The sequence below is a fragment of the Trichinella spiralis genome (assembly GCF_000181795.1).
Source record: "Trichinella spiralis strain ISS 195 chromosome Unknown Scfld1557, whole genome shotgun sequence".
Lineage (NCBI taxonomy): Eukaryota > Metazoa > Nematoda > Enoplea > Trichinellida > Trichinellidae > Trichinella > Trichinella spiralis.
The window spans coordinates 846,375-866,031 of NW_003528496.1; the positions used below are offsets into that span (position 1 = coordinate 846,375).

General features: G+C 33.8%; 5 protein-coding genes across 5 annotated transcripts; 3 read left to right on the top strand and 2 right to left on the bottom strand.

Annotated features, from left to right (window-relative positions):
* The first annotated feature begins 120 nt into the window (after window positions 1–120).
* On the top strand, window positions 121–5,127 carry Tsp_04731 (putative FATC domain protein). Its single transcript, XM_003369264.1, has 21 exons — window positions 121–157; window positions 314–476; window positions 549–702; window positions 730–885; window positions 930–1,061; window positions 1,115–1,206; window positions 1,265–1,382; window positions 1,453–1,599; window positions 1,661–1,776; window positions 2,025–2,220; window positions 2,321–2,443; window positions 2,497–2,679; window positions 2,758–2,892; window positions 2,953–3,127; window positions 3,453–3,595; window positions 3,676–3,858; window positions 3,899–4,104; window positions 4,183–4,330; window positions 4,396–4,531; window positions 4,787–4,906; window positions 5,009–5,127. Exons 1-21 carry the CDS (start codon window positions 121–123, stop codon window positions 5,125–5,127), a joined length of 2,982 nt encoding a protein of 993 aa, XP_003369312.1.
* Window positions 5,128–8,142: 3,015 nt separating this feature from the next.
* On the top strand, window positions 8,143–11,197 carry Tsp_04732 (conserved hypothetical protein). The gene is made up of 9 exons (XM_003369265.1): window positions 8,143–8,229; window positions 8,754–9,095; window positions 9,408–9,542; window positions 9,600–9,656; window positions 9,712–9,839; window positions 9,886–10,062; window positions 10,384–10,450; window positions 10,557–10,694; window positions 10,747–11,197. Exons 1-9 carry the CDS (start codon window positions 8,143–8,145, stop codon window positions 11,176–11,178), a joined length of 1,563 nt encoding a protein of 520 aa, XP_003369313.1. The 3' UTR covers window positions 11,179–11,197.
* Window positions 11,198–11,720: 523 nt separating this feature from the next.
* Window positions 11,721–13,889, bottom strand: Tsp_04733 (conserved hypothetical protein). Its single transcript, XM_003369266.1, has 5 exons — window positions 13,819–13,889; window positions 12,909–13,684; window positions 12,331–12,858; window positions 12,047–12,188; window positions 11,721–11,994 (listed from the first exon to the last, which is right to left on the bottom strand). The coding sequence occupies exons 1-5, from the start codon at window positions 13,887–13,889 to the stop codon at window positions 11,721–11,723; spliced, it is 1,791 nt and encodes a 596-aa protein (XP_003369314.1).
* A 1,146-nt stretch (window positions 13,890–15,035) lies between these two features.
* Tsp_04734 (hypothetical protein) lies at window positions 15,036–16,667 on the top strand. Its single transcript, XM_003369267.1, has 5 exons — window positions 15,036–15,077; window positions 15,667–15,839; window positions 15,904–16,285; window positions 16,340–16,399; window positions 16,467–16,667. Exons 1-5 carry the CDS (start codon window positions 15,036–15,038, stop codon window positions 16,665–16,667), a joined length of 858 nt encoding a protein of 285 aa, XP_003369315.1.
* Window positions 16,668–18,130: 1,463 nt separating this feature from the next.
* Tsp_04735 (hypothetical protein) lies at window positions 18,131–19,162 on the bottom strand. The gene is made up of 3 exons (XM_003369268.1): window positions 19,044–19,162; window positions 18,634–18,733; window positions 18,131–18,328 (listed from the first exon to the last, which is right to left on the bottom strand). The coding sequence occupies exons 1-3, from the start codon at window positions 19,160–19,162 to the stop codon at window positions 18,131–18,133; spliced, it is 417 nt and encodes a 138-aa protein (XP_003369316.1).
* Window positions 19,163–19,657: the final 495 nt, after the last annotated feature.

Here is a 19,657-nt window from a genome sequence, read left to right on the forward strand (position 1 = left end):
TGCGTATAAAAGAGTATTTTATTGATTAAAGTATTTTTTCTACTTGCGCGCAATAGGTCGAAGGTGAATGAAATTGTTGAAAAGAAATGGCAAAGCAGCACGGTTGAGTATAAAGAGAAGATGGCTCACATTGCTACGTGTTCTGCATGGGGATTGGGTAAGAGAGAGTAGTTTGACTTTTTTGACTTATTAATTGTTATTACTATTATTAATCAAGTGAAGTATTACGCTTTGAGGTGGAATTTTTATAGAATTGATTTTAATATTAAAAGTAAAAGTAAAGTGCAATTGTTAATTTTTCGTTTTATTCAAGGAAAATGGGAAGCGATGCAGGATTACATAGCCGAAATTAGTCAGAGTACTGTCGAAGGTTGTTTTTATCGTGCAGTTTTGGCAGTTCATCACCAAAATTTTTGCGAAGCTCAGTTTCGAATTGATCAAGCTCGAGATTTGCTTGACAACGAATTGACGGCTATGTTGGAATTTGATCTTTATTAATTTTTCTTTTTTTTGTATATAATTGTTATTTTTTCTTGTTTGCAATTTAGGCTGTCAGAAAGTTATAGTCGTGCGTATGATTCTATTGTTATGGTGCAGATGTTGAGCGAATTGGAAGAGACGATTGATGTGAAAAGAAATCCAGAGAAACGCAGGATCGTTCCCAGCGTTTGGTGGAATCGTTTGCAGGGCTGTCAAAGGTCAGTTGAAGATTGGCAAAGAATTTTACAGGTCCGCTCATTGGTCTTGACTCCTGACGAAATGCGTCAAATGCTGTTAAAGTTTGCCTCGCTGTGTCGTAAAAGCGGAAAATTAGTACGTTTAATAATTGTAGATGAAATTAATTTGCAAATGAACACTTTTCAATCCACTGTTGTTTTGGTGCAAGTAAAAAAGAAAATTTTTTTGCATGAGCATTTTTAATAATTTAGGCGGTTTCCAGACGCACAATTCTAACTTTGATGGATTGTGATCCAGATTCATGCGCTCCAGTAAAGTTGCCGTTCGAACGTCCGGAAGTGTGTTATGCCTATTGCAAACAGTTGAATTGTGAAGGCAGAAGGGTGAAATAGTGAAATTTTGCCGATGATATTTGTCAATTTTATTGCGTTTGCAGGATCTTGCGTTAAGTCAACTGCAGCTACTTTTGGAGTATGGGTTTAAAAAGCCGGCTACTTTGCCCGCTGAATTGCTGAGTTTGAAGGCGAGGTGCGTTGTTAAGTTTTCTTGTTGGAAATGTTATTTCTTGATTTCAACTATATTGCAGATGCTTTCTGAAGTTAGGCCAGTGGAGTGAACAGAATTTGATCAATGAAGACAGTCCTAATGTAGAAGTGATGCAGCATTACATGTACGCGACAGAATTAGACAGCAAAGCTTACAAGGTGAACAGATATTATTTATTAGTATTGTCCGATTTGATTGCAGTATTTTATTGATATTCTTCATTTTCAGCCGTGGAATGCATTAGCTTGTGCTAATTTCAACGCACTGCTTTATTACAGGCAACGAGCTCCGATTCCTTTAATTCAGTGCCAAAACGACAGTGGTGATTCTCCGTTGAAGCCTTTGAATCCAAACTTGCTAGTTCCAGGCACTGTGGTAAAGTGCTTTGTTGTTGTTTTGTAAGAAAGGTTTTTTTTGAATAAAAGATATTTTTTAGCCAGATGACAGTGTGATTACAATGTATGCTGTGCAGGCGGTGAAATGTTTTTGTCGAGCGGTGATGCTTTGTCACGGAAATAGTTTGCAAGATACCCTCAGGCAAGCATTCATTCAGTTTTGTTTTGCAACTTTGATCTGTTGTGAGTAGCGTTTTTATAAATGAGTGAAACATTTCTACGATGAAGCAAGTAGTTTCGTGTTGAATTTTGACATTGTCATTGTGAAAAAGAGATTGGAAAAGTTTTTTTGTGTGTTTATGTTTTATTTTGCCTTTTTTCAGTACTGTTTGGTTTTCATTTTTCGCCTGAGATTATGTTCTGTTAAAAGTTACGGTTATCATTGTTTTTGTGGATTTTGTTTAGACTGCTCACTCTTTGGTTTGATTATGGTCACATACCGGAAGTGTACGATACATTGATAAGTCGAATCAAAACTGTTCGAGTGGAGACTTGGCTTCAAGTGATTCCACAGCTTATTGCAAGAATTGATACTCCTAGGCACTTTGTTAGTCATTTGATTATAGAAATTCTAATGGATATTGGCAAAAATCATCCACAGGTTTTTTTATTTTATTTTTGTTTTGTTTGATTGATGTAATTTTCACCATTTTCTCTTTTACATAATACTGAAATAGCGCTTTGTTTTCATATTGGATTAGGCGTTGATTTATCCACTTACGGTAGCATCGAAAAGCAGCAGTTCTGCTAGGAGGCAGGCGGCAGATCGCGTTTTGAAACACATGAGCGATCACTCGCCAAATTTAGTTCAGCAAGCTTCGATGGTATTAGTTGATTTTGGCCTGACATTTGTCAATTCATTCTAACATCATCATAGGTCAGCGATGAGCTTGTCCGTGTGGCAATACTTTGGCACGAGCTTTGGCATGAAGCTTTGGAAGAAGCTAGTCGACTATTTTTCTCAGATAGAAATGTCAAAGGCATGCTGGATTTGTTGAATCCATTGCACGCATTGATCGAGCGTGGGGCGACCACAATGAAAGAGCAGTCATTCAATCAGGTAAATTGATCATTTAAAAAAGAAACATAAGATGCATTTTGGCGTTGTTGACAGTCAACATCATCATTCGTGTGTTAGGCTTATTACCGAGACCTGAAAGAGGCGCAAGAACTGTGCATAAAGTTCAGACAACGTGGTAATCTTCGAGACGTAACCCAAGCCTGGGATCTATATTACAACGTATTCCGACGTATTACTAAGCAGCTTCCTTTGGTAAATAATAATTTGCGCTTTTGTGCGAAGCGAACTTACTTACACTGTTATTTAATTCAGCTTTCGGCACTTGATCTCCAATATGTCTCACCGAAGTTATTGAAATGCAAGAATTTGGAATTGGCCGTGCCAGGCACGTACGATCCATCTCGTCCATTGGTCTGCATTCAGAGTGTACAACGCAGTTTGCAGGTGATTGCTTCAAAGCAACGCCCTCGCAAAATTTGCATTAACGGTAAAATGCGTCAATAGCAATAACACTGAAACAGGCATTTATTTATTTATTTATTTATTTGGTTTAGTAATTTATTTTTTGGACAAGAATTTTTTTCAAATCTCCGGTCTCAGTTTTATATTCACAGAAAAACGTTGAATGTTTTTCATTATTTCTTGAGAAGTAGAAATAGAATTTTTTTGTGTTATTTTAAAAGTAATTAAATTTAACATACAAGGGAAAATGAATGTGGAGAAGAGAATTCACACGAGTACTTTTAGAATTCACACTGTTAAAAGTTGTGGATTTGGAAGGTGTTGTTAAAAAAAGTTTGATCCAATCTTAGGAAGCGACGGTCAGGAATATTGGTTTTTGCTCAAGGGACATGAAGATACTCGTCAGGATGAGCGGGTTATGCAACTGTTTGGTTTAGTGAACACAATACTGCTTCAAAATCCGACCACTTGCAGATTGAATTTGACAATACAAGTAAGTATGCCTGCCGTACGACATTGGAGTTGTTTGTTTGTTTGTTTGTTGTTCATTTGCGTACTATTTTGTCTTTTTAGCGATATTCTGTAATTCCGCTTAGTCCCAACAGTGGTTTGATCGGTTGGGTTCCTAATTGTGACACGTTGCACGCTCTGTTACGCGACTACAGGGAGAAAAAGAAAATTTTATTAAATCTCGAACATCGAATCATGCAACGGGTAAATAAGAATTGTTGTGAACGAATTGTCACCGTGCGCATCGTTTTTCCACTTCATTAGTGAGAATGATTGAAAATTTCAGGTAGCCCCTGATTATGATCATCTGCCTCTGATGCAAAAAGTGGAAGTTTTTGAATTTGCTTTGGAACACACGCCCGGCGACGACTTGCAAAAAATTCTTTGGCTCAAGTCACCAAATTCAGAAGTTTGGTTCGACCGGAGAACAAATTACACTCGGTCGCTGGCCACCATGTCCATGGTGGGTTACATTTTGGGTCTTGGAGACAGGTTCGATTCGACTGATTTTGCAAATTTATTTGTTCACAAATTCTCCTCTTTTCTACAAACTGATTGACAGCATTTCAGACATCCTTCAAATTTGATGCTGGAACGAATGAGCGGCAAAATTGTACACATCGATTTCGGTGATTGCTTTGAAGTGGCGATTAACAGGGAAAAATTTCCAGAAAAAATCCCGTTTCGTTTAACGCGGATGCTGATCAACGCGATGGAGGTGAGCTGCAATGACAACAGTGTTGTTCAAGCGTGTGAAATTGGCATTTTGGATTTTCCATTCAGGTCACAGGGGTTGAGGGCAATTTCCGTTTGACTTGTGAAAAAGTGATGTCTACCCTTCGTGCAAACCGGGAAAGCATCATGGCAGTGTTGGAAGCATTTGTTTACGATCCGCTGTTTAGCTGGAAATTGATTGAACGTAAGTGACGAAGCATTGTTAATAGTTGTGTGCGTGTGCGCATGTGCTGGTGTTCATGTGTGTATTTGGTGTATGAGTGCGTGCGTGCGTGCGTACGTGCGTCATACATAGGTTTTTTGTTGTTCAGTAATTTGCTTTTTTTAAGGTGAACAGTTTGAACGTAAAACAAAAAATGGTAAACTGTTTATTTTGCTCCTATGAATAGCAAATAATTTATAAAAATTTTATCACTAATGTTCAAACATCTTTTTACAGTGAGTCTTAGCGATGATGACGCTATTTCTTTATTGTCCGGTGGTCCGGGTTTTCAACCGTCAGAATTTGTAAGCAGAAAAGCTTTGGATATTATCCAACGTATTCGTGACAAGCTGACAGGTTTGTTTGGAAATTTTTTCACAGAACCTAATCAACAGCTTCAGAATTTTACGTTTTCTTGTTCCACTTGACATCCTATTTTAGGGAGGGATTTTTCTTCAGCCTGCCCAACAACATCCAAATCGTTAACTGTTCAAGCCCAAGTGGACTTGCTCATCCAGCAGGCGTTGTCTCATGAAAATCTTTGTCAGTGCTATATCGGCTGGTGCCCGTTTTGGTGAAACGTGATTTTTCTTCTGAAGTTTGAAGTCTGAAGCGAACCAGCAAAACTGAAAGTTCAAAGTTTTTCTTTTTCCAAAGTTTGTCTAAAGGATTGCTTTTAATCCAACTTCGGACGCCCGTGGTTCAGTTTCGGAACATTTGCTTTGTTCTTCCTTGGCTGTTGCTAATTAAAAGAAAAATGACTTTTATCGCATGTATTTTATCCGTAATTGCGTGTTTTTTTCATTCACAATTAATTTGCTTGTACCCATTTATTTATGAGCAGCATATTATTTTTGAGCACTACTGAAAATGATAAAAGAACTCTTTGCAAAGAAATAAAATTAATTTTTTTTGAAATCATGTGCAACAAAACCAGTACAAAACAGTACGGTTGTGAACTTTCTGCTAAGTACAGACCATTTATTATGTTTCGACCACTTCTAAGGAAAACAAAAATTACCCATTACTCATTATTTCAATAAACCTTTGTAATTAATTATAATTGAAAATATTCCAGTCCAGGCCTGTTCAAACAATTTAACAATGCATCGAATATATAAATTCATTTGCTTTGTGCACGTTGAGCTTCCATCCTAACCATTCTTCGCGTCACATATCCAGTTGATCTTCACATCGTACTTTCCTGGTCAAATGGCCAATACGTATGGTAAAATCACAAGTTCACCACAACCGATTATTTATAGCAATTAATAGCTGCATAATGGATATCGCTCATCAAGTTTTCAAAGCTGGCCATAAACAACCGACTGTTTTGTCGCATATTCAGCTAATGACAGCGACTCTTAACCATTTGATGGATTGTTGGGGTGTAGCCCACCTGAGGGGGGTCTTTTTTTCGTCGCATTCTGTCAATTTTCATTTTTATACTCTCTACTTTATATAATTTTTATACTTGCCCTTTATTTAAATTGGAGATACTTTGATACTATCATGTACAGCATTCTTCGTACTATCCAATAAAACAAATTTCATAAAAACTGAACATACTTCCAGCTTTTTACACGTGTTTTTATAAAGTGAGGTGGGCCACCCCCCAACAGTCCATCAAAGGGTTAAACAAACATCGAGAAGGTCTAAAAGCACCGACAGATACTCATGAAGCATATTGTATTTATCTATGGGGTTGATACCCTTCTTGCTAACCTACTCTATAAAATCCTCAGAAACTTTATCCCAGATTCTATGGAGCACACGAACCTGGACCACATTCAAAAATAATCAACGTGGTAACCTCAGAGCACTTTAACTACTACAAACATGCGGATTATTTCAGTATAATCATCAAAAAAAAGCGAAAGTGTTATGTGTCAACATATGTAGACAGGTGCCCGGAATATGAATAGCAAACATGAAACAATCGTTAGAAGACGTCATAGATAAAAAAAATTAGCTGTGCAGATGGAGCATAAAAATTTATCGATAGTTTTGGAATGAATAACGCTAATTATTTTTATTTAAATCACAGCACTGCTCTAAACATCATTTGGCTACATATGTAGATAGGTGCCCAAATTAGGGTTAAAAATATGAGTGATTTTCAAGAATAGCTTTTTGAATTCTTTTTGAATCTTAGAATGAATGCATTTAACATGCAAACGATATTTTGAAAATGATGCAATTTTCTGTTGAATGATTCATAATGTCTAAATAACCATCTTTTTATTATTTTAGTAAATGAAATTAATTGTGAAAAAATTTATTAATATCTAACAAATGGGGTATACGGTAAACAGTGCATAAATATATCATAAGTAATGTACTTGATTAACACTTAAGCAAACAGAAAGCAGCTAGATGAAAATGAAATGCACTTTTCCTAAATAAATATGCAATGAATAAACATATTTCAATGTTTAATACTGAATATTCATATATAGGCTAATTTCATAAAATTTGGCTTACCACCTCTAAATTACGTGATATATCAAGCAAATGCACAAAACATTGCGCTGTTATTTCCATGAACAATGATAATGATTTTATAAAAATTACAATGGGAAATTAAATATAAAACAAAAAATCAAATATCAAAAATTAAATTTCAAAATCAATAAAATTTGTAGTAGAAATAAGAAGATACAAAGACCTAAAAATAAGATCTTGGAAATTAGAATGGGGATACTCTGCACCTTCGTAAACTGAGCATCATAAATGAATATAAGTTAAATATTAATAAACAAAAATGCAAACAATATCGCTTTTCATTATTAGACTTGAAGTAAATGCACTGAGATAAATTTGAAGAATGATGGCAGGTTAACTCTGCGTTATCAGTGCTACTATGTGTAAAAAACATCTCATATTGGTACTAGGATACTCCTCAATGAAATAAATGATGTCGAAGCAATGAAATTTTATGATTGAAAATACGCCTTCTTAATTATAACATTCGTGTTTGCTTATCATATTTACATTATTGGTTGTCGTTGTACGTGCAGTAAATAAGACGTTAATGCTTCCTGCAAACTGTTTACTAGCCGCGCATTACAGATGAACAAACATTCTCAAACATTACTTATTTTCCATTGTATTGGGAAATAAAAAAGTAAACAATATTAATTATGGATATTTTGCTTCAAATAATTTCATGTAGCATTTTTTAATTGTTTTGGATGTATTTTTGCGTTAGTTAGTCATTTCACTGCATGCCATTTGCAGTACGTAATATTTGCTAAATAGTTGCATTCTTGACTTACAGTAACAGAAAGTAAGACGTATGAAAACTAACTATCAAATACCTTTCTGCTATACCAGCACAAGCTACACAGCAGTTTGATTTAGACTAAAAAAGTAATAAGTGAATTATTGACACGAAATAATTTACGGAAACACAATAAATATATTCGTTTCATAAATCGGTTAGCTTTTGATTCATGCGCATTAAATCTAAAGTTATATATTTATTGCTTTATCAAAAATGAATTAATTATACAATGACATCAGATCAGAAAATAAATATGTAAAGCATACATTCAGTCATATATATATATTACAATATTCTAGCAGAAAACATGATGCGCAAAAATCTGAAATTCTCTCAAAAAATGAATTTTACTCTTTCAGTATTGTTGATCAGTGTTGCAGCATTATCAGCGTTGGTATGAAAAACCATTTTTGAAAATTGAATAACTCTTGAGTATTAACATAATTTGTGCACTGCACTGTATAACTTGTATTGAGTTCAGTGCTAAGTTTATTATTCGTGTAATTCTGGGCTCTATGGAGCATTAATTAATGATAATTATTTTTTAATCTACAAAAATAAATGAAAATTTACATTAGCAAAATGATAAAGTAAAATTTACAGAAAGGCGCCGCTGCATCACCGCATAAAATTTAAAATCTTAATGAAATAGCAACATTTACTTTCTATTCAAATTAATGCTGCATAAATATGCATATATATGCTTTTAAAAATATATCGAATTTCAGGTGAACAGCATTATTTTACTATTAACAGCTTTTCTTATTGAATTTAATTCATTAATCATTGTAACTAATGTCTTGTATAAAATTCTATTACCTTAGTTTTCACAGATGTCATATATTAAACGTCTAAAATATTAAGTAATGCTTGCAAACTTCTGATGCTGAATGAATGTTTAAATATTTCAAATTAAAGGCCCATGAGTTGGAAACACTGGACATTTCTGGGTCAACATCTATTTTAACATTGCTGAATGAAACGAGCAAAAGCCCGGTTTGTGTCAATCCACAGCCCATTGAACAAACTGTTGGAAAAATGTTGCTCACAGAGCAAAAGGTAGAAATAACTGAAGACCTCAATTCTGCGGATGCACTGGTTGTTATGAAGCAGCTGAATTCCTATGTAAACAAACATGTGAAAGGGAAAATATACTACAAAATTACTAAAGTGATTAAAGCAGAAAAGTGCAATGCGCCTGAAAGCAACATTCATGTACTTGAAATAGAAATTCAGAAAACCACATGTGAAAAAAAAGACGTATGTTAAATTATATATATGAATTTTATTATTAGAAATTATTTTCTAGAAAAATTATTTTTTAATATTTTTTCCATAGAAAATTATTTTCCAATATGTCAAACTTTTTTCATAGATTTATCAGAAAAATGCTTATAAAGTAATGTTCATAATGCAAAACTATTTTATCAGCTTTAAAATTTTTACTTATAAAAGATCTCATATTAATGATACTTCTTGCAGAACAAAAATTGTTTGAGAAGTATATTTGAGAAATTTGTAAACCATCTAATGGTACTGTAAATTATAACAATCATTTGTACTTTTGCTTAGCTGAAGGAAGGGGAATCAGATGACAAATGCCATGTGAGAACAGGCGTTGAAGTTGTGGATTGCCTCTGGACTGGAAGACTCATCGGAACTGCAGTTGCTGAAAGCCAAGGCCTCATTTGCAATGATGGACCTTATGTGAGAAAACAATATAAAAGCAACTCAATTAATACTTTAATTTCTTTAAAAATTTAGAACTTCTTCAAGCAAAATGAATTTCTATGTCACTTGTTGAAATACGATGATACAGATGTAAGTTTTCAAAATGTTTTGCGTTTATGGTGTGTCTAAACTGATTTTACTGAAGATGAGAAGGGTGGATATAGGCCCAAAACACTGGAAATGGGGAAATAAATTATTTGCATACGCACCACCTGATTTTTCTGCTGAATTTGAAGATGATATCCCATATGATGATTTTGATCCATCAGAAAAGTATATAATTTTGAATTGCGTTTCATTTCTTATTCAGTTGTTATAGTAAATCATTAGCAAAATTCAACAAAATGGACCAATCTGTTGACAGACGAAGCATAAACGGGCATTACAAGGTAAGGAATGGTCGTCCACTTTGTCCTGTTGGTCGTACAGGATTACAGGGTCGTGGTAAACTTCCAAGATGGGGACCGAACTTTGTCCTTGCTGTAGTTGTTGACAGGTAATTGACTTTTATGGTTTCAATGCATCTAACAATAGATTTCAAAATATCATTTATGGTAAATGTTAAATAATGCTAAGCGTTTCATTGCTTCATTACACAATGAAATGATAATAATTTTGCTAGAAATTAAATGACACAAATATTTTTAATTAAACAGCGCTCTTTGAAATTTGCAGAAAGCTGTTGAATTTACTTGTGCTCTACAATTTAAACGCTTATTTGAAACATTTATGAATGGGAAAGTTCATAAAAATATCTAATAATTCACCCTGGAAACATCACATTTTTTGAAAATTAATTCTTTTGAAATAATTTTAGTGGTGTAGGTCATGTTGTGGATATATTATCAACAACAATAGCTGAAGGACCATTCTCCATTCCTACAGTAAGCTCTTTTATATTTATATACAAATTTGATAAAAAAAAGCAGTAGATCTCGGCACGTTATTTTGTTTTGATTAACATGCATACATCACAAAATTTATTTGCAGTTCTTCATTGATGATTACAGTAAAGAAGGCATTGAAGCTAAATTAGAAGAAATCATAATTGCAAGCAAGCCTAGAAATGGATTTTCTAGAATGGAAATTCACTCTTTGGTCAAAACAGCGATGGAAAATGCCCTTATCGTAAAATTAATAAAAGAAAAACGTGCATATTTATAAATTATTCAAACTTTAGATAAAGCAAGGCTTTACTCCTGATTCCCGCAATACTGATAATGCATGGACAGAAACGATAGCAGTGCAAATTAGTGATCCAATGAAGCAACATATAGGTAAATTAAAATTTGAACCACAAACCAAGCACAACACAGTGGAGTGGAGAACAGTAGACGAGAAATCTCAAAGTGAACTAAGAAATTATGTAGAACGTTCGATTGGGGAAGCAAGATTTAATGAAGTTGTAAACAAAAGTGACATGAAATCATCACTGAAAAACATAATAACAGCTCTAACTGGATACACTTTACGTGGGCTGCGTTTTATTGGTGGAGTAATTTATGGCGTATGCGTTGGAATACTTGTACCAGTAACGGCAGTAGTCACTACTTTAATCGGTTTGGCAATTTTTGCAACACTGCGGCTGAGGAAGAAGCTAAAATCAAACTAAACAAGATTCACATTAACTACTATAGCAATTATTTACAGTTAAAGTCAGAAAAAAATTCAAATATAGAAAATGTTGTGATAAATGCCACAAATGTGTTGTAATAAACATTACCATTCCAAATGAAGTTCTCGATTTCCTACATCAAACTGCCTGATGCTATGTAGTATGTGACATCCAAAACGTTTTTTTGTTACTAACAATGTGAGCAAACTTTTTATTGGTAATTCAGATTTGAATGAGGCAAATATGTTTAGCAATTTTGAATTTTTTATACGCTTGATAATTTTGACCAAATTTCAGGTTAAATTTTTTCTTTAAATTTGATTACATTTTATTATTGAAATGTAGATGTAAAATTTTTCAAAATATGCCATTCATGTAGGCAGTGGTTCGCAAACTTTTCTGGACTGCGACCCACTTTGGACTACTATAAGTTTTTGCGACCCACCGGTTTGCAATGCATTTTTTAAAAGGCAAGGATATATTTCAGTAAAACATATAAGTTTTATACTTTTAAATTTTTTTAATGAATACATCTAATTTTAATGTATATGTTTGTTAGTGAGATGCATAATGCGGTGTATGCGAACAATTAGCATGTTTTCCGTTTTGACTGTGACTTCTTCGACGTCCACACTGATATGTGTTAGTTTTAGACGCAAGTTGTTGGATAATTGCAGCTTATTTCGTAATTTGGTGTTAATTCCAATCATTGCTATAAATCCAATTTTGCACATGTACGAAGTAGTAAAAGAAAGCAGCACTTTTAATGCTGCGGTGGAAAGAGTTGGATATGTTTTGTACTGATAGCCAAAACTGTATTAATCTCTTACGATCAAAACTCATTTTAAGCGAATAATCTTCAGACAAATCGATTAATTCTTCGTCTGCCTTCGTAAATATGCCAGTAGCCACAACATCACTCTGAAATGGACTCACAATACAGATATTTTTATCACAGAATTTCATTTCTTCACTGAAGTAATAATCAAAACTTTCTTTCAACGAATCTAGAAGTGCAACTATCATATTAAGAAATTAAGTTCTCATATAGTGTCGCTTCTTTTTCGACGATGAAAGTCGCCAATGTCTGGAAAGAACAATAATTTCCGTCTTTAACATTTTTCCATAAATAAAGTTTTTTCATAAAACCCTGAATCTTATCATGTACTGAAAATATGTCAGCTGCGTCCATCCCTTGTAGATATAAATTTAGTTCATTTAAATTCGAATATATGTCTGCCAAATAAGTGAGCTTAAGAACGAATTTCTCATCCCGCAATACTTTCGAGTAATCACTTTGTCCTTTCAGAAATATTGCAACTTCTTTGCGGAGTTCAACAAGTCTTGTTAGCCCTTTACCCCTTGACAGCCAACGCACTTCAGAATGGAAAATAAGAGATTTGTGGCAGCTTCCCATCTCTTCGCACAGTTTTTCAAATAAGCGAGACCGTAAAGGTTTACTCTTAATGAAGTTGATTATTTTCACGGCAGTGTTTAAAACATTTTTTAAATCGTCTGATATAGTTTTTGATACCCATGCTTCTCTATGAATGCTACAGTGAGTCCATGAAGCATTAGCACTTTGTTTAAGAACGCGTGTCACAATACCACTGTTCTTACCACACATTGCCCGTGCACCATCCGTACATATACCAACACAGTTCCCGCAGTCAGCTCCTTCGATTTTACATAAGCGTCAAGAGTTTCAAATATTTCCTCACTAGTACCCTGAATAATTGGTTCACAAAACAGTATATCCTCATGCGGCTGACTGTTCCATACAAAACGGTTAAATTCAATCAATTGGGATAAGCCTTGTATATCCGTGGACTCATCCAGCTGCAGGGAGAAATATTTACTTCCTTTAATCATGCTAATAAGCTGATCTTCCACCCATTTCGCCATATCTTCGATTCTGCGTGCAACTGCGTCGTTAGAAAGTGGAATTAATTCAATCTCTTTCAAGTACGTGTCACCAAACAAAACTCCGACAGCATCCTTTATCGATGGAAGTACTAAAGATTCGCCAATTGTGAGAGGCTGACCAGATTGTGCAATTCGCAAGCTAATAAGATATGAGGCATGCATAGCTTTTTCATTAACATTGGTGAAATGAGAAAGTGCACATTGTGACGCATTTAATTCCTTTAATTTGCTTTCAAAAAATTGAAGCGGATTGCTTTTGAGATCCATGTGCTTTGTTTCAATATGTCGAAGTAGTTTATTTGGTCGCATGCTCTTATTTGCGAAAATTTCATAGCAAATAACACAAAGAGGACGTGGATCTTTATGGTCACCATTCCACGTAAATCCAAATTTTAAATAGTCAGTATCATATTTTCTTATTACTTTTCGTCGATTTGACAATTGAAAACTTGCTGACTCATTTTCATCAATTTTTCTTTTATTATTCACATCACCCGCAGTGGAACATTTTTGAGACTCCATTTCAGCCACTTCTCTTTTTACCGGTTTCCTTATCAACCACTCACCCATTCCTAGGCTAAATTTTACAGAAAAGGGAAACCCTTATTACTTACATAGCACAAAAATTATTAAATTAAAAAATATTTTATTTGCGATAACTAACAACTAACAACTAACTTTGTGATAACCTAATGTGCCAGCCATTATAACCTACGACAGAGTGCAGAAATATACTGAGCACGCCGCGCCAAGCTGCGACGAGATCGTTCAATCAAGCACATTTTCACCTATTTGCCTACTTGTTTACCTTTTATAAGTTATGTGCAACAAAGAAAAGCAACTGTTATCGACAACCAATTAAAATTAACGTGACATAGATCAGTGTACTGTAAAACCAGACAGATCTAGTGATTCTCAGGTTAACGGTAACAGAATCAAAGCTTAATTAATCAAAGCCAACAATTTTTGATGAGCAGTACTCTTCTAACGAACCTAAAGAATACTCCCGTACGCTAATATTTTGCGCGACCCACCCAAAAACTGCTCGCGACCCACTGGCGAGTAGCGAACCACACTTTGAGAACCACTGATGTAAGGAAAATTATAAAAATGAAAAGTGTGGAAGAATCTTATTATTTTTTGATATTTTTGGGACGTTTTAAAGTGATTAATGATAATTTCAAATCTTTCCTACCCAGTAGTGAATGGCTGACTTCTAAATATAGATTTAATAATTGGCATTGAAGAAATTACGAGGTGAATTTTCTTTAAGCAAATTCGTTGCGTGTGGAAAAAATTCTTTTCATAATGAAAAAATGGTGTATTGCGTGGTTCATTGTATTTATTGAAAGCGGATATATTCATTATGCATTGTAAACTGAAAATGCTAAATAAACAAATTTACACACTATTTGTAAAGGCATCTCTTTAAATTCTTAACGTTTAAAATTCATTATTATTAAACATGTGTTAAAATGAATAATTGGGATATTTGATAAAAGATTGAATTGTCTCTACAAAATTTAATAATGCTTACCCTATACATTGGAGAGACGTATTTGTTAAGAATGTTTGTTTTTCATGCAATTGTATTCCCGCATTAAAGATTGTATTAAATGAATAAAAACCTGGTCAAACATGCAAGGAAGAAATAGTACTACATGAGCATCATTTTAACGGAAATTCACACAAATAGGCAATGTCCAATATAGAATTAGATATATTATTAAATTTACAGAAATCTGTGAATATCACAAGTTTTATTTGCGTTATGAAAAATTGTGATGGAATCTTTACCTGAATGTTTATTCTTTATTTTATTAAATAAATATAGTATCAAGAAATACATGGATGTCAATTTATATAAATAGATGCAAAAGTGACAGAAAACGCAGAAGCACCTTCATTTTGGAAAATAGCAGCAATCAATGAAGCTTTTGGTTTTTACTTTATTTTACTTTTTCACAGCAGTGAGTATTTATTTTAGGCATAAGAATATTTAGCATAAGTGGAAATTCATTTTTTAAATAAAAGTGCTTTCATTAAAATTAACACGCAATGAAAATGATAAAAATCTATGAGGAGTATTCTTTGAATTTCAATATTTTAATATTACTAACAATAAAAAATTATATTAGTTGAAAAGTATCAAACACGTAGTTCTTAAGCAGTAATTTCATCGTTCCGCTTTGTAATATTACTTGTTCATCAGCAATTGTAGAACTTCCTTTATTATAGTGAGTTGCGGTATTTCATATTTTAGAATATTTCGTTTTACATTATTTTCATTTCAAATTACACATTGATTTATAATCTTTTCTCTTATAAAGTAATATTCTTAAGTTGGATTACAATGCACATAGCATTTTCACTGAAATTCAGTTAAAATGTATTTGAAATAAATGTTCACTTTGGAAAAGTATAATTTATATAGTTGATAAATGAAAATAACATTGGAAAAATACGTTTGATTTTCTTCATCAATTAGTGTAATCTTTTTAGAAGCATTGATGTATTTGTGTTTGGGTCAGGGCGTTTTGTAATTTTTGAATTTTATAGGTGAACTCAGAATGTGGGGAAGAGGCAATTGAGAGTCTTGCACTTGTATATAAACCCGTACAACAGGACTCTAAACGCGTTCTTGGCATTGCCTGTCAGGGAGCAATTGTGCCAGGAAGACATCAAAACTATACTGACACCGTTTTAGTATCATCATATTGCATTGTGGAGGAGTAATTGGCTTTTTATAATATTCATCCACTTATTACTAAACGTAACTATGTATTGATATTTCAGTCCACAGGAAGGTTATGTTGTCAGTGTTGGTTCTCCTGATCCTCATGGAGATCTTCAATCAAGTGCACAACAATTCAGGGCGCAACGTATTTTAAATTTTCCATTTGAGCAACATCCAGTTGGAATTTTGAAAACTCCACAACCTATCGTGTACAGTGATTCAGTTAAACCTATGTGCATAGCAGAGGCTCCATTACCAGATGAGCACGTATGCATACTGGGAGTTGTAACAAAAGGAGGTTTAATGACATTGCGTCATGTGCAAATGTTATATGAAAGTGATTGTCAAGAACTTGCGCAAGGCTTGAGTTCATACTTGTGTGCAAAAGTGAAAGAAATTGATGCAGAAGTAGGTGAAACTTTTGGCCTGGACCCATCATTGGTAAGATGATGAAAGAATCCAAATTTATTTGCCCTATTTCATATTTACCTCTAGGATATATATCCATTTGTTGCTCCACTTGAATTTGATATTAGTGGCGTACAATCTGGAAGTGTAAGTATTTGTAAAATTGTATTTAACACTTGGTTGTTGACATCAAATAAATAAATTTATTTCATAGTTGGAAACACCACTCTTCTGTTTAACCAATGAGCATCCAACATGGTCTGTTTATGGATTTGCGATGAACGCATATGATGTGACAGATCCTGAAAGTCCTATTTTGTTTTCTGATGTATCAAGTGATTTGAAAGCTATAAAGCAGCATAGTGACGTCACGTATCAAGAATGGGTGCAATCCATGTTGGCTAAGCGAAGCTAAACATTTCTTTAATTTTACCATTATAATTGTGTAATAATTTGTGCTTATGAAAGAGAATAAAAAATTAAAATGCATTCGTAATGTTCAATTGAAAAATGATTTTCCATGACGCTTTCATAATTGAATTTCTGCTTAGAAGCACTGAATTAAACATGATTATTCCATGTTATTACATTTTTAAAATTTTTTTAAATGAATTTCATGTTCTCCTTACTTAAATCCTATTGAGGAATTGTTATTACTTTTTGTTTTTTTTTGCTTTAAATTATCATGTTATTTTAAAAGTTCTCAAGAAATCTATGATTTTGGAACTTTATAAAACTACGAACAACATTGCAACATTGTTGAATTTTAATATCCTTACGCAATAAGTGTTCATAGCATCATCTAATCTGAATTTTCAATAAAACACCTCAAAATTATCTCTGCATATAGTAAGATGCATTAAAATTTGTCATTGTATTAAAACTGAAAATTTCGTGTTTCTCAATTTACATTGCGTATAGTAATAGCACTGTTCAAACTGATGCAAATTCTTACAACTGATTCATATATTGTGATCATTTCCTATTTGCTGCTTCAATGAATCCTGGAGTGGATATTATCAGTTCTCGTTATTGCTAAGAGGATTCCTCTTTCATTATTAGATGCTTGTTCATTCCTTAACTATCCGCTAGATTGTTAGTCTTTTAATATGGTGCCAAATTGGAAGCAAATGCAACAAATGCAAATGCTGACGCAGTATTTCAACTACTAATCACGGATAATAATGTAAATGAGGAGTGGGTAAGAAGGGTAGTTGCGCACGTTGTTAAACAATGTCCTGCTATTTCCCACTTGAAAAATAGGGCCGCTATGATCGAGTGCACACTGTTGGAAATGTTATTACATTACATGTGGAAAGGTTGGCTGATATGCATAAGGCATAAAGCTGATAGGCTGATGCAGTAATCACTCGGTTCTAGTAAATACTTGATGAGCTGACTCTTCATCGTAAATAAATTACTGGTGGCCATGCTCATGCAATGACAACCAACGCCATTAGTATCCAATGAGAATTAGACATTCAATATCCATTGCCTCTTTGATGGATTGTTCACGTTAGGTACGTTGTTGGATTCTCTGGGTGTGGCACACTCCACATTAAAAAATCACATGTAAAAAGCCTAACATATGTTCAAGATTTTAGAACCTTCCTTTAGCAGATTCTACAATAAATACTGTATATGATGGTATTGAAATATTTTTCATTTTATTCAATTAAAAGCCTTCTATTGACAAAAAATGCAACAAAATTAGCGTTGAAAAATTGTCATTTTTCAGTTTTTCACTTTGTGCAGACTAAATTTTTCAAAATTCATGAAGCAAATGACAGATTCCAGTGCAGCACGGCATTTTGCACATTTCGCAGTTCAACTGATGTCACTAGACATTTTTTTGCTTCTAAAAGGACTACGTTTTTGTTAGCCCTTCCTATACTTGTAGCATAAGCGTATGGAAAAGTGTTGATGAAGAAATGGGTATTCCACGCGTTTTGGATCTTTCTGTCCGCATTTCGAGATTTCTGGACAATGTTTCAAACTATTTTGAAAATCTGAACAAGCCATCAGAATTTTTGGCTGATGCTGAGCAGCATCTGTCAACGTGCGGACGAAGCGGTTCTCATCAATACATACTATGGAAATTTGGCAAATATGATAAAAAAATATTTTAACGTTGTGATGCACAAACGTCGTACCCTTCGGCTGGAGAAAACTACGTCAGAAGACAGCCATGTCAGGAAGCACCAATGGGTTCAGCTGATATGGTGAAACGCTTAATAATACCCTGGTGCAGAAAAGGAAGAAACATAACGATGTATAATTTTTTCACCAGTATACCATTGGCTGAAGATTTACTGGCTTAAACGTGAAGAGAAGATACTGGAACATCAGAACTGGAAACCATGTTTCAATGATCATCATACTGCTTTTGTGACCATTGCTCTGATAATCATAGCACGGCCAAATAAACGTAGATCAATAGATTTGTTACGCCATTTTTTTGAATTTTTCAGATAGAATGGACTTAAAATTAATTTCAAATAATGACATTTTAATCACGGTACATAAAAGTAAATCAACAATACATACTGAAATGAATAAAATGTGGAATATCGATTTCCTGCTCAATACTTTTCCACATGATTATGTTAAAACTATAGAAGGGGCTTAGAGAAACGTAGTCATTTTGGAACCTGAAAAATGAATAGATACCTGAAATTGGTCTCCAAATGTGAAGAATAACGTGTTTCATTGAAATGTGTTATTTTTTTTATGAATTTTGCAAACCTTTTTCTACTCAAAGAAAAACACTGAAAAATGGCAATGATTTAACGCTAATTTTGTTGCAGTTTTGCTAATAGAACGCTTTGAAATTACTAAAATTGAAATTGTTTTACACCCATCATGTGTAGCATTCATCGTCCGATCTATTAATGCAAGTTGTATGGACATTGAACATATTTTATGCTTTTTACACGTGTTTCTCTAATGTAGGGTGTACAACACCCCAAGAATCAAACAACGTACTTTTCAACTATATGATATTCTATAGACCGAACAAAAATACCTGTAACAATGACATTATTTTCAAAATATGTCTTATTGTTTCAAAAAACATGTCACAAAGCTTCAGACTGTTAAAATGAAAATTGACGGAGTGCATCGAAAACAGAACCCACTAGGGTGTGCCACACCTGAACAATCTACCAAAGCGTTAAGAAAACGCGGCAAAAATCTTGACCGAAGAAGGTCATCCCATTGCATCAGTTTGCTTCACTGAACTTTTACATCCACAAATAAAAGCATATACACCTAGACCTCTATGTTATTGCGTGCATATCATTTACAATGACAGACAGAGGAAGCTTTATTCCATTATACGTTCATGACATTCTTTTTGCTATAATCTAGCCTGTACACAGTGCATATTATCCATTTGAAATAAAT